This window comes from Anopheles ziemanni, chromosome 2 (assembly GCF_943734765.1).
Source record: "Anopheles ziemanni chromosome 2, idAnoZiCoDA_A2_x.2, whole genome shotgun sequence".
Classification (NCBI taxonomy): domain Eukaryota; kingdom Metazoa; phylum Arthropoda; class Insecta; order Diptera; family Culicidae; genus Anopheles; species Anopheles ziemanni.
Window position 1 is genome coordinate 75464311 of NC_080705.1, and position 16908 is coordinate 75481218.

General features: G+C 45.5%; 4 protein-coding genes across 4 annotated transcripts in view; 2 read left to right on the top strand and 2 right to left on the bottom strand.

The window, feature by feature from the left end:
* The first annotated feature begins 3035 nt into the window (after positions 1-3035).
* LOC131294356 (uncharacterized) lies at positions 3036-4959 on the top strand. The gene is made up of 3 exons (XM_058322404.1): positions 3036-3127; positions 3211-4446; positions 4523-4959. The coding sequence occupies exons 1-3, from the start codon at positions 3036-3038 to the stop codon at positions 4878-4880; spliced, it is 1686 nt and encodes a 561-aa protein (XP_058178387.1). The 3' UTR covers positions 4881-4959.
* A 617-nt stretch (positions 4960-5576) lies between these two features.
* On the top strand, positions 5577-5963 carry LOC131294357 (transcription initiation factor TFIID subunit 3-like). The gene has a single exon (XM_058322405.1). The coding sequence runs from the start codon at positions 5577-5579 to the stop codon at positions 5961-5963; it is 387 nt and encodes a 128-aa protein (XP_058178388.1).
* A 107-nt stretch (positions 5964-6070) lies between these two features.
* Positions 6071-7547, bottom strand: LOC131295006 (probable serine/threonine-protein kinase DDB_G0280133). The gene is made up of 2 exons (XM_058323066.1): positions 7134-7547; positions 6071-7051 (listed from the first exon to the last, which is right to left on the bottom strand). Exons 1-2 carry the CDS (start codon positions 7425-7427, stop codon positions 6296-6298), a joined length of 1050 nt encoding a protein of 349 aa, XP_058179049.1. The 5' UTR covers positions 7428-7547; the 3' UTR covers positions 6071-6295.
* Positions 7548-9334: 1787 nt separating this feature from the next.
* LOC131294984 (fringe glycosyltransferase) overlaps positions 9335-16908 on the bottom strand; it is a 124555-nt gene continuing 116981 nt past the window's right edge. Inside the window, exons 6-8 of the mRNA XM_058323041.1 lie at positions 9758-9938; positions 9574-9668; positions 9335-9487 (exon numbers count right to left, since the gene is read on the bottom strand). Of these exons, the coding sequence (XP_058179024.1) occupies positions 9335-9487; positions 9574-9668; positions 9758-9938 (429 nt within the window). The remainder of the gene's footprint in view (positions 9488-9573; positions 9669-9757; positions 9939-16908) is intronic.

Below are 16908 nucleotides of genomic sequence, written 5' to 3' on the forward strand. Positions count from 1 at the left end.
TTAACACAGGGACAGGAAAGCAAAGAGAGGGCTCTAAATCTTCTAATACAACACACATATCCTGTCGGCGACATTTTAACCAGGGCACGATGAGTTTTAACAGAATACTTAACTTCATCTTCCCAAATCCTGTGTGTTTGTGTGTATGTGTATGTGCCTGGAAAGCCCCACTTAGGCGACCAAATCATCAGGATCAGGATTTTTGTTTCTCGTGTGCCCGACCGCTGTACATACTCAATTGTGGAATACTGGAATGCGGAAAGCAGTATAAAAAAAAAAACGAAAAGTCGGAAACCAAGCTAGTATCCTAAGAAAGAAGACGCGAGATGGCAGGGCGGGAAGAGGCGATACTCCATGTAGTCTATTTTAAGGATCAACACTCCATTTTCACGCTCCACAAACACAAACCAAACACCACACACACACACACACACATTATCATACTCATGAACACACACACACATACACACAACTGAACCATAGACGCTCATACTCATACCGCCTCCTGGGATCAGATAAATTTTAGGAAATATTTAAAACGCATCAAGATCATCTCAAACGAAAATCGCATCTGCATGTCGTGCCGAGGAGGGCGTATCCTTTTTTCCCTTTTCCATCGTGCACGCGCTGGGGCTCAAACAGGAAGCAGCAGTTCGCTGAATGCCAAATGAAGAAGTTAAAAATAGTGAAGATATGCGCGCACCACGAGCCGGAGGCGATCGAACATGATGTATGAAATTATCTATTTGATACTTATATTTATATACATATATACATGCATATATATATATAAAGAAACTATCACGACCACCACCACCTTAAATTCTAAGTCTAAACCTCTCCCCAAGCAAGAGCTCCCCGTTTCTCCAATGTGCAAGACACAATTGTGACGAAGGGGGTCTTATAGTAAGATTGAACAAAACTTAGGGGCCCACAAAGGCCTTATAGTTTGACGACGAAAGTATAGAAGTATCTATGATAATGGGGAACGGGCAGAGGAGAGAACTTATGGCGGAGAAGAAAACGATGGATCCCCGCTGATCCTTAAAGGATCAACGGCAACAGCACATACGATCGCATGTAGGAGCGTGGTGTAAATATAGTGCGCTCTTATGCATAAATGCATCTAAACTAGAGATATCTTAGCGTGTAAGTAGTTTAGCTGAAATGCTATAGCAAAGAGTATTGATTGAAGCAACAAGGAGAAAGAAGAGAAAAACCAACAAACCAACAAACAAACCCATTAAGTAGTGAAAGCGTTTTTAAGTAGTGAATTTTCCTTGAAATTACTCTGGTTCGAACCGACGGGGCGGAAGTGTTTTCCAATTTGTCGCTTCCGCCGTTGTGTAACAGCAAAAGCAACTGCAAAACAAAAACACAATCAAATGTTCTGTACAAATGTTACCCCATTAGAACCCCTTGGAGGGGGTTTGGGGGCTAGTGTGTGAGGCAGGTGGAAAACGGAAAACAAGTTACAAATAAGGTATTAGCACGAAGTGACACGAAGGACATGCCGTTCTAAAACTCGAAAACTCGAAGCCAATGGCTAAAAGGGGGGGAGGAAATGGTAAAATGAAAATCATGGATTTAAAATCATAATGGTTGAAAGAGATAAAACAAAACATAAAAACATGAACAAAACCCCAAACCGAGGTTGACCATTTTGTAAGGCCAAATTTGTACTTGAAGCATGAGAAGGTGAGACAAAACGATGAAAGCTAAAATCAACAAGATTATGAACAAACACATTTGGAGCATGGTCAAAAATCTCTCAATTAGCGTTTTTTTTTGGGATACATAGTGAACCACAGTTTTTCTAGTTATATATAAACGTCAGCACGTGCATTTGAACGCGCGACCGACGGACTTCCCTTTGTATTATGTCCCTGTGGATAATTATGAGAAGTAGTAAATCAAATGTAAAATAAAAGGCGACAAAAAAGACACGTGGTATTGCAGCACCATCGCATCGCAGCGGCATGAAGCCATGCTCGGTGTGGCGAAGGAAACAGTTTCTAAAACATGATACAACAAAACAAATCGCACCACAAACACACGTACCCACAGCTGATTATTATTGATTATTAAAGTAATGCCGACGGATGCCGACGACGACGTGTGAATGAAGTGAAACAACCACAATTGGAGTAAATTAATTACCTATACATGGATTATATTATATTGGTATCTTAACTAATAATACCTGTATATGTTAAGGTTTCGTTTACAAAAAAATACAAGAAAATAAATGGATTATGATTGAAGCACATGAAATACCTGTTGTTTCTACTCGTTTCTGTTGTTATTTTGCTCAGTTTTAATATTTTGTTCTCCCATAGATCAATTAGAACATTTCACCATGAATTTATGTGAAAAACGAGATCAGTGCTGATCTTAATTTTGTTTTGCAAAACTTCCATGGGAAGTAAACAGAGTGTTGTTTTGAAATAATCAACTCACAGTTAGCGGTTCGTAGTACCTTCCGAGTATTTTAAATATATAAAAGCGTAAGGCAGCGCTCTGTGAGCTATCGAACAAGACAAACACGACAAACACGACAAAAAAAAAACGATCAAATCCATGCAATCATATGGAGGTGCTCTGTCAACCTGCATCGAACATGTCAGACAAACACGACACAGAACAAAACAGTTTGATTTTGTCGTGCAGGGCTGTATCCCACGGTGAAACAGTATATACCTTGTTTATTCTGCTACCTTGCTGCTGGGAGAGTGACAGTTCTTCACGACAATTCGCAGAGCACCCTTCGAACAATGTCGTGTTTGTCGTGTTTGTTGGACTGTTCACAGAGCGCTGCCTAAATTACACAGCTGGTCACGTGGTATACTATAGCCCAACGGCCCAAAATTTGAAATAAATGGGTTAGTTTCAAACAAGGTTTCTACAATCTACAGGCGCCATGTTTAATTGTCAAAGGTTTTATTTAGTCCAACCTTGGTAATTTCAACACTGTCAACAAGGTTGGCCGGTTTGTTTTCATTTCGGAAGACAACGTGGTTTATAGTGTATCGAGAATGAAATCCTCACCGGCTAGCGATCAAAATCTATCATGTAATCTTGATATAAAACAGCCAAACAAAACGTACATAGCAGCATGGAAAGACAGGTTAGTGGAACATTGCTTTTTGTTGTTTGAAAAGGGTGTACCTAAATGTCTATGCGTTTATCATCCCGTTCGCTGGACCACAGGGACGAGTTCGTGGCGGTGTACAATCAGATATTTCAGTCTGCCGCAGACGATATCGAGGCGATGGAAAAGGCCATCCAGTGGCTGAATGTGTGGAAAGTGCGCCAGAATAAGCACATTCCAACCTGCATCCGGTGTACGTTGGCCGTCCTCGAGGCACGGCTGTTCGATGTCCGGTGTCAGCGCGAGGGTCGCGAAAATGCCACCGAAACGAAGCACATCTACGCCGGAGCGTTTACCCGTTTCATCAACTTCATCACCGAAGGTTCGGCAACTTTCCGCTACAACAAGGCGAGCATCGCGGATTTCGTGCGTGGCCAAGGCATCGAGTCGTACATGGTGGAGCTGCGGCATCTGTGCGCCCATAAGTCGGTATCGGTTTCGATCGACGTGTTCCGCCGATCGGCGCAGTACTGCCTGGACTGGCTGAAGGTGTCGTACTGGGAGCGCGAGATGGCGATCATGCAATCGGTAACGATATTCACTGTCAAAACCTTGGAACTGCGATCGACCATTAAGTACACGGAAATGATCACCAAGCTTCGGCAGTTCGATGTAGTAAGTGGTGGCCGGGCGTTGGGCTGTGAAACGTTACCTGAACTCGAGGAAAAACGTAACGACGACGACTTAAGACTGCTGGATGAGTTCGAATCCACCAAGCTCAAGGCGATTAGCGAGCTAGTTTTAACACGCCTTCGAGAGAGGCTTACACCGCCGCGGAACTCGGCCGGCGTTAGAGCCTTGTGCAAATCTGTGCTTGACAACTGCAAACGACTGCTACTTTATCCAACGGTTTGGAGGAGCGAACCATCGGTTGGTTCGATTTACAATGAATTTTTTCGATACCTTGCCGAGGTTGGTTGTTTACAGCCGTTTTTCGAGCAGCTGGTAGCGATCTGCGAAAACGGAGCCGAAGCCGACAATCTGCGTCGGGGAGCAAAGTATTGGGCCCTGAAGATTGCCGTGGGTTTCCAGGTGCTAGCCCAGTTCAAAAAGGTCTGCAAATCGTTACCTGCGTCACAACTGGTACGGTTCCACGAGCTGAAGTGCCACAAGGCGAAGAAGCGGGCCCACATATTCTTTAATGACTATCTTACTCGGGTACTCAAGACGGATTGCCGATACCAGCTGGCGCTTGGTCTGACCGTCGACTGTCCGTGGCATTTGAAGCTGTCCCGTGTGTACTTGCTCGATCGATTGGCAGCGGTCAATCCGTACACCCGAGAGATCGTAGCGGTGTAAGTTTCTGTGGTGTAAAGAAACAAATTTCCGCTCCTGAAGTGGCCTAACACACACCCTTTTTTTCTTCTACAGTCTCCTATCGCTGGCGCCACCGACGATGAAAAAGCAGCAGCGAAAAATGTCGGCCTTAATGCAAACCTACCTCGGTGAAAATATCAGCATGGACGATTTCGAGGAAGCTGAAATGGAGTGTACTAAAAAAGGTACCGCGGTCAAAAACCACTCTTCGAAGGCGACGGAAAAAGAACTGATGAACATCTACTCGAAGGAAGACGTCATCAAAATGGTGGTCAGCAAAAAACGGGCCGCCGGGGAACAGTTGGAAGGGCAACCGGAAACCAAACGTTGGGGCCCGTGGAGCGAGTCACAGGAACCGATTGCCTGGGCAAGATGCCCTCTGGGAACGTATCACATCGGTTTGGCAAAGTGAACAAACTCATTCGAAATAATACCTTTGAAAAGGGGTAAGAATAAAATATTTTTAAAAATGTGTTTCAATGTTTGAAACGGGCATCGCAAAAATAGTCATTTTTCGCTTTTTCCTTTGTCCAACATTTCACACGTTTCCTTTACCCTGCGTTTCGCACAATACGAAGAAGTAAATGTTTTGTCTACGCAATACTTTTGATGCTCGCTCCAATGCCATCGATATTCCAAGAATGATCGGTGATATGTGCGCATTCATATGTGCGTACACCTCGTTTCCAATTCGTTCTGTCTAGATCAGTCTAGTTCTGTCTCCGTCTGTGTTCTTGAGTAACCATTTGGCGTTTTCACGGACATAACACGATCAGACTCGTTTGGGCTTGATCCTTTCGTGAGAGAAATTTCAAGCAAACCATTTGCTGCACCGTCTGCAAGTGTTAATAGTGGGAAGATCGCGTTGACGTTTGTTTGAATATTTTCTCTGCAATAAACCACCAACGGTGATCAACGTTCAGAAGTTTGAGACGAGTGTTGTAACGTACCACAGGCGACAAAAGTGTAAACCACAAAGATCATCTCCCATTTATCGTGGCCACACGGGAAAATAGAAACGTACGGTAAGTATGCACAATTTTTCAATCACAGTCTATGCGAAACGTGTGCGCTTTTACGTATATATTCACCCTCGATTTCGCAGACCATGTCACGAGCGTACGCATCGCATGTTTTACAAATGGCCATCGGACAGATCTGCCATACGATCGGTTGGGACGCAGTGTCGAGCCTTACGTTGGAACAACTGGTCAGCACGGTTGAGCACTTTCTGCGTAATCTCACACGCCAGATGGTGCGCTGCAGTGAGCTAAACAATCGTACCGAGTCCAACCTGGACGATCTGGCGTACGCGTTTCGGGCGTTCGGGATAAACCTGACGGAGCTGGAGGCGTATACGAAAGCGGTCGAGTCCATTCCGTTGCCCTTCGCGGTGCCCCAGTTTCCGCTGAAACCATCGGGTCCTTCCAAACTTAAGGCCAACAGTACGGCTATCGAGCTTCTCAATAGTGTGGTGTGCAAAGAGATTGAGTAGACATGATTTGTCGAATGTTACTAAGTTGGCCATTGAAGATCTACCACGTGTGAATTGTGTTTTCGGTAGTTGAACTTTTTCTCCCACCATGAATTCGGTGATTAAGTTTTACATGTACTTTATTTCCTACGTATAGTTTGTTACTTTTTCCACGAAATATACACTGTTTGATGAACTTATAAGGTGAAATAAAAGGTAGCCTACAATTGCCCTAAAACTATATGCATGCCACATGTTGTTGTTGGTTTAAGGCCACGCGTGTATTTGTTTGTCCGTGCGGCGAGACCCACCCCCACCTCACCCTTACTCCTTCGAGTGGTCGGAGTGTTCAGTCATTCGGTCGGATGCGCCTGCCACACCTTCGCCTGCAGCACGTGCAGTATGCCCTGCAGGATGTCGTTCTTGCACTCGATGCCGCGCTGGATTTCCCGCAGCGTGTGCAACTTTTCCCGCTCGATCTCGAGCCGCTCCTGCTGGTAGCTGGTGCGCCGCCGGTACCGCTTCCGGTGCGGCGGTTCCATTTCGTCCTGCACCACCTCCTCCTCCGGCTCCTCTTCCTCCTCGGCGTACTCTTCTTCGGCGGCCGGCATCTGGCCGACGATTTCTTCCTCCTCCGTCTTCGATATCACATCCGGCGGTGTGTCTTCCGGTGGATGCGAAGGTATTTCGAGCTCCTCACCCATCGGAAACGCGGTTACGAGCGTTTCGGTAAACTCCTCTTCCCCGGCGATCATCTGCCCGACGGAACCCGGATCGAGGTGTTGTTGCTGTTGTTGGTGCTGTTGGAGCAGCTGCTGCTGCTGCTGATGTTGTTGCTGATGATGGTGATGATGAGCTTGCAGATGATGATGATGATGATGCTCGACAGCTTCGACTATTTGCTGATGGTGTTCCACCATTTGACTATGGTGATCGAGCTGCTCCTGATGCTGCTGCAGATGGTGCTCGACCGGCAGTTGGTGCTGCTCGGTGTAGCTGTACGACGGGGCAGAATCGTCCAGGATCTGTACGAATTTGTCGTAGTATGGCCATTTGGGACGGTTGCTAACTTGCCCCAGTACTGCTTGCTGGTTCAGTTTTACCCTCACCTACGGAAGGATGGTAAAATGTTTGAAAATATTTTCAACCACAAATATAATGCCAAAAAACAACGTGTGCCCCCTTACGTACCTGTTCAAATGTTTGCTTTAGATTACGAAACTTTTTGTACGCAACGTCCCACTCGAGATCGCACGCGTAGATCTTCTTGAACTTCATGCTGATCTCCGCCCACAGGTCCTTCTTTTTGTTTTTGCGATCCTTGAACTTGTCCTTCAGCAGCTCGTACTCGTGCAGCAGCAGCAGGCAGCTTTCGCGCGTCCACTTGAACTCTTGTAGCGGTACCGGTGCGTCGTCGGCGGTAGCGTCCGCGCCGAGCATTGCCGCCGCGTCCGACACGTCGATGGTGGCGGCCACCTCCTCCATGGTGTGCCGGTGGTAACGGAGCGCGTGCTGCACACTCTTCCGTCCGTGGTCGTGTTCGGGCACGCTTCGTTTTGGGGCCAGCAAGGATGCAAAAATTTCTAGCAAACCAGCACAACAACACCAGCGGCTGGAAAATGTTTTGACAGCAGCTGCGTACAGCATCAGTGCTGAGTGCTGAGTGCTGTCAAACGGCACTCAGCTGCTGTGTAGTCGATATATGTTTTTCATTGGTTTTGGTTACGTTTGAAACGCCGGAATGTATGCAATCGTAGCAACACCGAACCAGTAACGGACTTTTCGGTTGCGAAGGGGGTTATCCATCACCTAATATCATTGTAAACTCCAAATATTCTGGATTGAAAATATGCCTTGCAAATAAGATACCGTTAACATTCGGTTGATTTTCTATAAAAATACACTAAGGACATGTTCCAATCTTTAGCATATTTGTTGATAATTAGACAAAAATTCATAGTAAATAGTAATACCACTTTCGTTTGTTCAGAATGGATTTTTGTAAAATTTGACGATAGAAATCGTAAATATCGATAACACCGTTTAAAGAAAGCTTCTCTCTGCGTGTAAGTACAAAGAGTAAGTCAAATAACACTCAACATTCTTGGCAAAAGCAAAAAATACTTTATCGTCATGGTAAAAATACCATATCGAAATCATAATCGTTCACATTTGTTTGTCAAATTTTCGGATGCTCTTAAGAAATTGCATAAAAATCGTAAACCTTCCGTAGAGAAGTGTTGATCTATATGTTTATATCACCATTTATTCATTTGTTTACAACTTGTTTTGAACAATCTATACAACAAACCGCATTGTTTAAAGTTTTGCTTCTGGAAGAGGGTAGCCTTCTTTTTTTACATTCGTCTATCAACACTAGTAGAGAAAAAACTATCAATTTTCTCTACATTCACGCCTCTTTTCATCGGTTTCCTCTAGGTGGAATCTACTTTTACAATTAACGATCGGATTTTTAACAACAGTTTTAATCGTAGTGGTGAAATATGTACAATTCTCGTTTATCAACTAGAGAGAGGTTTTGTTGCGTTGAACCATCGGAAGATCTATACTCTCGTTCGGTAGCAATTCTTTTTAAGGATTGGAAGAAGGAAACAGACTAATATTACAGGCAGGTCCTGCGGAAACGGGATGCCTTTAGCAATACTATGGAACAATTGCTTCTTATCCTACATGCGAAGACTAGACTGATAATCGATCGATCGTCGTTCCGATAAATTATTCAGCGTTTAGGGTGAGCAACAATTTGCTTCCCAGTAGTACCGGTACCCAAAGTTGATTGTTTGTTTTTTGGGTATTGGGGGATTTCCCTCGTATTGGAGATTGTATATATAAGCTGCCCTAGGGTGCGAAGAAAATCTTCTAAAAAAAACTCCTACATTTGTGGCCCACTGTACAAACATTAAGACATGATCATCTCCGTGCGGTCTTGGTGTTCCTTTACCGGTTGTTGTTGGATGGTTTTCCAGACCTTAGAGACATCGATCTATTAGTGTTTAACGCTCGTGTGCATTTTCTTCCATTAATACGTTCAATTTGTTACAGTTTATTACTATTATTATTGCCTTCTTGCTCCGCCTCACTTCGACCATTTCCTCCTGCTCGGGTTTGCGCTTTTTTTTCCGAGCGATCACAGTTTAAAAGTAGTTGCTCACTCCCGCTCCGACAGCCTACAGCCTATCCGGGGGGGAGTTGTTGCAGTTGTTTCCCAGCGGCAGCCTCTTCCCCCCTGTACGCATCTACTTTTGCTTGACGTGCGCCTCCGTAAACTTATTCCTTTGATTTGGCTCTAACTGCTTGCATGCTTGCTTGCTGGTGAATCGGGTATGGCTTGAAGATCACCAAAAAATTGTCTGATGTGTCACTGCTTATCATCATCGTCGCCGTATCGACTTTGGGCAGATACTAAAGAACGGGTACAGGTAGCAGTGCAGGGAGTAGATCCGCTTCGGGTCCGTCTTCAGATCGAAACCATCCACCTTAACCACGTTCCATTCGTCACGCATCCGTGCGTAGCTGAATGACACCTGTGATCGGGAGAAAAAGAAAAGAGGATCGTGTGTTAGCGAAGACACAAACCACCGACGGGCGGGCAAAAGCACGTGGACGTTACCTGATCGTGGAACGTTTCCGGTCGGATGAACTCCATCGGTTCGAGATGCGAATGGAACGCGTCGATCACAGTCAGCGGCACCTTTAGGATGTGTTCTGAGCAGAGATAAGTAAAACAACAATTCACAGGTTAAACGCAACGAAATACAAATGAGCTTCTTTCTTCGGTTTCTTTCTAGACCTACCTATCAGGAACCCCATCGTAACGTCGTCCGGGAAGCGGATCTTATCGCCGATCGCGACAAACTTGCCGCTGGCCGCGACGGGCATCATGCGCAAGGCGAGCGCCCGGCTGACGCAGAATCCTGCCCCACCGGTCGCGAACCAGAACGTCACCTTCTTGTTCACCTCCGTCGAAGTTTTGGTCTGTTCGGGAAGAAAGTGAAAAGAAAGAGAATGCATTAGAAATTGGGTGCCATCAACCATTTAAGTTAAAGATGGAGAGGAGTGTGAGCCAAAAACAAAAGGGGGGAGCTCAAAGGGGAATTGATTGGGCAAATCAATTGAAGCTTATTGAGACTGTGACCTCGAGTGACGGAGTGCAGCCGGAACGAATTGCGCCAAATTGGTCGCGAAAACACAACAGAATGGTTTCCGCCGGCCGTCCGGAGGAATTGTTTCAAGCCAATTGATGGTTTGGGCTTTAATTTAGATAAACGAGGAGGAGTTCGTCCGCTTCAAAATGAGTGCTTAAACTAAATTGTTAGATACTTTTCCGAAGAAATTAGCCTCCGCCTTTGATTAAGTCTTTCACTTCGAGCTCGATTTGACTCGCCGAAGGAGGAACTTACAAAAACTATTCTTCTTTGCCGAATACGATCTTCTGATACGAATCTAAAACTCGAACTCGAAACCCATATTTGGCTGGATAAACCAAACAAGGGAGGCTCCCGGCGGTACTTGTTTCGATTTTAATTCAATTCGGTTCCCCAAACCAAAATCGACCCGAAAAACCATTGCGTCTCGAGTAAAAGTAAAAGAAAACACCGTACAACGATGGGAAACCGAGATCTTCACGAGATATTTCTCCCCAAACTCGAGCTCGTTTGATTGATATTCTTGTGCCCGGTTTTTCGTAACCGTTTTTCCGGGCCGATTCCGATAAGCACGCCGTTTGCTGCCGCCCGGGATTGATCGATCGTGGTGACGATCTTTATTCATGACGATGGTGTGCACTGCAACGGGGTTGTTGTTTTGATTTCTATCGTCCGTTATCTTTCCTTCCCGCACGTAAAACAATCGAACTTGCAAACTTGAAAAAGATCAGCGAGAAGGTGGTTCAAACTTTCGTTACACATTAAATGCATTTCGGTGGAATTATGGTGGAAAATGGATGGGAATGAAGCGGGGCAAAAGAGAGGCAGAGAAAAAGAAGGTTCAATGGTTGCATGGCGGAAGACACTTGATCCACAGCATCCCCGTACTGTTCGACCAGAAGCCACACTTGGACCGAAGTTCATCTTTCGCCTCAAGACGAGTGTGTGTTATGGAACCGCACTGGGTTGACTCTTCTTGCGCGCCGTGGCGTGTGTTGAATTATTTATTTAGTAGGTTTATGTTTTTGTTTTGAGCCCCCCCATCCACTCCTCGTTACCACCTTCTTTTTCCTCTCGCGTGCTGACGAGAACTGACGAGGAGCTGACCGATGTGTGCGACTACATTCGCCGACTGCAGGAACCGTCGACGGTGCGCAACTCGAAGGTGACACTCCGTGTCGTTCCACTTGCTTTCTCTCCCTCCCCCCCTCGGTTGCAGAAACCAACCCTGAAGGGTGGCTGCTGGGTCGCGGAATGGGTTTATTTATCATTCACTTCATCATTTCGCTTATGATGCTGCATCCGAGTGGATCGGTCGTACGCGAACGTACGAACACAAATATTCCGGCCCCGATCGGATGACTTTGTTTGTTTGTGGAGCACGGTCGCGGTGGAAGCTCATCATTTCATTGCCCGTAATGCGGCTCAAAGACGATCAAGGGACTATGGGCTTGACTACGTTTGAGGGAAGGGACAAAAGTTGTAGCAGGATGAAATACATGTTTTCGATCATTCGATTTTAATATATTTTCAAACGTATTAGCTAGAGGGGAGAGGGGGATCCTTCTAGTTTTACCAGAGGACTTTCACTACTCACAGTACAAGAGTACAGTTTTATAAATTTATTTTTGTTTTGTTCCAATTATTTCACTCATCTCTATTTTTCCTCGACTCCACCACCATGGAAATAAGTATTTATGAAAATAATTGTTTTTTGAGTAAATTGAGCAGCTCAGGGATAAACTGACTTCAAGACCTGTGGCCCAAGATACATCGTTTGCACAGTGTTTTGTACGAACTTTCGTCCACCTTTGGCGTCCATAGTTCCCATAAGCAAAGAGTACGCTGTGCCAGAAATCAAACAAAATCACGAGATAATAAAACAAAAACGCCAAAGTAGCTAGAGCGAGCCCGGGACATAGTTGTCAAGCATCCCTTTGGCAGCCAGAAAAGGGACAAACCGCACCACACTGATCTTCGTTTCGGTTGGTCAATTGGCCTCCGTCTCTCCGCTGCCCATCCGGGTCGGAAATAAACCGTTGGCTTCGAGTGGCCATCGTCGCGTTCTTAAGGACACATTCCCTCCCCCTGCGCTTTCCTCAACGAGTCGTGGTGTCTTATTCGAGTGGGTTGTTGTGGGTTTTTTCCTTTTGTTTTCTGTTTTTCGTTCCAGTTTTTGCTCGCGTAGGTGTATGGATTTTTCTTGTCCTCCAAGTTACAAACCCTTCTGCACCTTCCTGGTGACCCTCCTTACCCTTTGCTGGTTTGTTTTTTATTCCGGTGAAATTTATTTTCTCCCCGAAAGGTTTGTTTCCGACTCCTGTTCCGACGGTTTGTTTTGAGTTTTGGGTGACCGATGATTTACGAGCTCACCTTCGCTCGGTTGACATAATTCGAGAATGCCAGCGTCCGGCGATCATCGCGTCCCGCCCGGGGGAACGGTGGCTATTGTTTTATGCTTCCACCGGGGGCGGATGTGGATCATCCCTTCGCTTTTCCTCAGCCCGATCGCTTTTCGTTTCGCCGGAACGAACGACACAAACCAATGACCACCACCGGACATTGTCAGTCATCGTTTAGCGGCGAGGTTTCTGGTTGATGGACAGTCCATCCATTCCCTTCACGATCCCCCTCTCTCCCTTGCTTGCTCCTGTAAGGTGGTGGTGGTCATTTTTCAGACGTGTTGTTTTTCTTAACATGTAAATCCAACCCGCTTAATTCACTTCCCCTTGGGTGCATGCGGAATATCGAATGCAACCTCGCTAGAGGAACCATTCAAATGCGCAGAAATATTACACAGCCTTTAGGAGGGACGAGAAGAGGTTTTAGTTTAATTGGATTAAATTAACCCCCGATGCTTACGGGCTGTGGTCTCGTCTGCCTAGAAACCCGCAGCATCGGGTTTCGAGTGCGTTCCCTGTTCCGGTTTGGCTATTTGATTGATATGTTCAATCAATCGTAAACCCTGACGAGTGGCCGGTTTCGTCCCGGGACGGAGAGGGGAGAGACACACAATGTCCCCTGCGTTCCATCTTCAATCAATTAATCATCAATCCACCAGCAGCATTCTTTGGTCGCGTCTCCTTCACCTTTTCCCGAGAGTCATCGCCGGAAGATTTCAAGTGGTGAAAAAACGAGATAAACACGCAGAAACAAGCTAATAATATTTTTCTCTTTATTTTTTGTTCGGACTTCTTTTTAGAAAGACAATTTGGCTACCGAACGAGCTGCCGTTTGCTATCAGAAACGTGTAGATCTTTCGCTTTGGCGGAGAAGAACGGCCAGTTAAAAAAAAGGTTGAGAAGAAAATGTCCCCCCCAGCAATGTTCCCGCAAAAAAATAAAGAGTGTCATTGCGTGGTGGCAATTTTGGTTGTTTTTTTTTTGTGTTGTCCGTTTGCGCCACTTTTATGATTACGCAAAGTGACTGCGCAAACGCTCCCAGGGCGCTCTGGGGGACATGTTTTAAAGGGGTTTTTTTTGTTCGTTTTCGGACATCCCATCCGAAACATGGTCCGGGTGCCAGCAGGCTTATCCGGCGATCGGAAACGCACAAACACACACACATACAGACGCTCTGGCGGACATGTGTCCACCGTCTGTGGACATCGTCTCACTCAGCTTCCGTCCCCTGGGTCTCTTTCCACTGGGTAATGATTTCCGTTGAGTGATTGGTGGTCAGTCGTCGTTTCCTTCCAAAGCCCTGGACCGTCGTTCCGCGCGGATCATTATTCATACTTTGCACCGTGCGTGACGTTCGTTGTTCCGCGGCTTCAGGTTTCCGTTCAGGCTGAAGGCGTTGGCGTCGGTTCGCATTATTACGGCTGATCTCACGCATCATCCTGCGTCGTTTGTCGCCAACCGTTAGGGACCCCTGGAAGGTGTTCACGAATCCTGGTTTACCGAAAGCAAGTACACGTGTTTGGGGTAATTTTATTTGCTTTTTAAAACTGCAGTGCCAATTTGTTTACACGACGAAGTTGGCTGTGGTTAGTAAGTGGGAGTTTTCCCGTTTTGTCTTTTCATTTTACTTCCTGTTTCTTCTTTGGCGTTTGGACTCATCTTAAGGCGCGATCTTCACAAGCACTTACTCGAGTTGCATTCTAAATTCAAGTCGGTAAAGGACACACAGAATCGCTGAGTCGAATGACAAATGAATCAAAGCACGGGCATTCGGCTTCGGGTGTGGAGGCGTCAATGACCGTGCAGATTTGTGTGCACTGATAAGATGTAGATTTGTGTGGTCCTCGGGAGCGACTTCATGTCACTTGCCATGTTGAACAGTTGTTCCGTTGGTTGCTTCAAGAGAAGCATCATTTATTTGGTCGAAAACTCGAAAGATTAATTCTTATTAAAAGTTGTCCTTTTCGAAAATGGAAAAGGAAACACGTAGCATTGCAACATTTTGATCAACATTTTTGGAAAAATATAATTCCATTATTCAAAAACGTATATTTTAACGTGTATTTTATTTAGTAGAAGACACTTGGAGTAACAAAGAGGGCTTCAACGCCAAATTCAAAATAATTTAATTAAAAGATAGCAATAGATTAGTAAATTTATCATTTCAATAACGAACAAAATTGTGAATTTTTTTTTGCAAAAATACTATACACGGTGCAAATTTGTTTTTCCATTTCTTTACTGTAGTTTAGTGTAAAGTAGTTTACTGTAGTAAGTGAGCCTTTTTCTAACATCTTTGTGGGCTGGTAAACAAATATTTTAATCCAACGTGTTTTGGTCGAAAGCGAACGTTCGTAGATAAAAGCGATTTACCAAAGGAAGTCTCTTACAAATTATGGTGGCCACTGTCCGCTAATTGAAAGGTTTGCGTCAAATACATGACTTTAGCTGCACAAACCCAACCCCACGGAAGGACACATCGGCAAAGTGGTGGACAGTCTCTCTTCCGTCGGCCGCAAGCGAATGCCCGACTGCCTGAAAACCCCATCCCGGCCCAATCAAAGCCCCGCTTAACTGTCGGTAAATAAATGTGACATTTCCTTTCCGTTCATCATCAAATTTCATTTGCTGACTTTATACCGGTTCGAATATCCAGCAAAGGAAAGAAGGAAAACAAGAAAAATCTCCCCAAAATCGTTTCAATGTAATCTTGATTAAGTTTTTCTCGTTGGGGTTTTGTCGCGAGCTGGAGCAATTTTTCGTCGCAATTTAGGTCCCATTTCTTATGGCGTCCAACAGTAGAGGGCAGGATTTATCATGCCCGGTAAATCTGTGACCATGTTGGATCAGAAGTTTCCGGTGCCAGCTCCGAGCTGCCAGGAGGAGGGAGAACTGTTGTTCTCTTGTAGCCTTCGAGTCGCAAACGAATGATCCCTCTGATGCCTCCCAATTCCTATCAATTGCCGTGATCCGAGCCGTCGGCTTGTTACTGCTGGCCGCTTCCTGCCACCGTTTGTATTTATATTAATTTTGTTGTTTTTTTTTGTCGGTGTGTTTGCTCTGGTAAATTCGAGCAAGAAAAAGAAACGGCTGGCATTAAGCTTTCAACTTCGGCCATCGCTGATCAGATTTATGCACCAATTTCGGGGGAGGGATGTTGGAAATAATGAGCAAACGGGGTCCACCGCGATTGATGAGCGAATGGGTTACCAGTCGGTTTCGGATTCATGCTGTCAATCCTTGGCAGCGCGAAATGGTGGCCGTCAGTCTGTGCTACTTCCGATTCGACGCGGGAAAAGCGAAGAAAAGCAACCAAAGCCGAGCGAGCCTGTAAGTAAACCTGTAATTGGTCGTGGTTACAAACGCGACGCAATAGGATCCAGCAAGAAAGAGGCCAAACCTCCTTCCGGGGGGCAAGCTGGGGAGGAAAATCTAAACAACCCAACGCCGTCAGCCAACCGAAAGCAGCCGTCAATTGTCGGGCGCATTCTGTTTTCTTTCTGGATCGCGCGAGCGCGCGCGCGCACACGGACCGGATTATGATGGATGTCGGAAACGTCAAAATCAATTGCCCACTTTGGCGAGCTCAAATGCCCCCCTCCCCTCCCTCCCTGACTTCCGCGCACCCTCCACACTTTGCTCAATTTTCCATCGCGTCGGACAATTGCGGACAACGTAACCTTTGACTGGGGCTCCCAAGCTGACGATCAAGATCAAAAAGGGGGAAAAAGAGCTTTTCCGTTAGATGATCGTGAAGAAATTCAGCTGAAGGAAGTGAAGTGGAAGAAAAGGGGAGCCCTTTCCAACGACACGAATGAAGAATGTTTTATTCCGAAGCCAATCGTTCCGAACGCGCATTGTGCAACAGGTTGGTGATGGGTTGCGTTAGGTTTTTTCTAGCAAAAGGCAGTGGTCGGCAACCTGCGGCTCGCTCAATGATCCTGATTTAAACAGTTCTGCTATCACATATTTTTGAATTGCGAAAAGTAGATCCAATTGCCCTTTAAAACTACTAACTGTGAATTTGTTAGTAAATATCAGTATCAAAATAATTTTTTTAGCAATACTTTTAAAATTAGCGATATAAAAGGTGCCTCAATCTTTTGAAACCTGGGTTGAATATTTTTGTTTTCTCAATTGTCCTAATTTTTTTTTCTTTCATTTTCACTTTTCTCCTCCTCCTTCCTTTTTGCCAACCCCTGTTTCGGGGGGATTTTGAATTTCCATCCCAGCCCCCCTTTCCGCAACCATTTTCGGGCTGAGTGGGTTGTGTGAGTAATTGTAGCATAATTTACGATGCCCTAGCGGCCGTACCGTTGTCTTCTGAAGGGTCGTCCGAAGGGCTGCCCGAGCGCCAACAACCCGGCCGGGGTAATAACATGCAATTTGGTGAGATTT

Coding starts and splice junctions, on each gene's coding strand:
- LOC131294356 (XM_058322404.1), top strand. CDS start 3,036: ATGAAATCCTCACCGGCTAGCGATCAAAATCTATCATGTAATCTTGAT. Junction 3,128..3,210: donor ATAGCAGCATGGAAAGACAG/GTTAGTGGAACA, acceptor GCTGGACCACAG/GGACGAGTTCGTGGCGGTGT. Junction 4,447..4,522: donor ACCCGAGAGATCGTAGCGGT/GTAAGTTTCTGT, acceptor TTTCTTCTACAG/TCTCCTATCGCTGGCGCCAC.
- LOC131294357 (XM_058322405.1), top strand. CDS start 5,577: ATGTCACGAGCGTACGCATCGCATGTTTTACAAATGGCCATCGGACAG.
- LOC131295006 (XM_058323066.1), bottom strand. CDS start 7,427: ATGGAGGAGGTGGCCGCCACCATCGACGTGTCGGACGCGGCGGCAATG. Junction 7,052..7,133: donor TAAAGCAAACATTTGAACAG/GTACGTAAGGGG, acceptor ATCCTTCCGTAG/GTGAGGGTAAAACTGAACCA.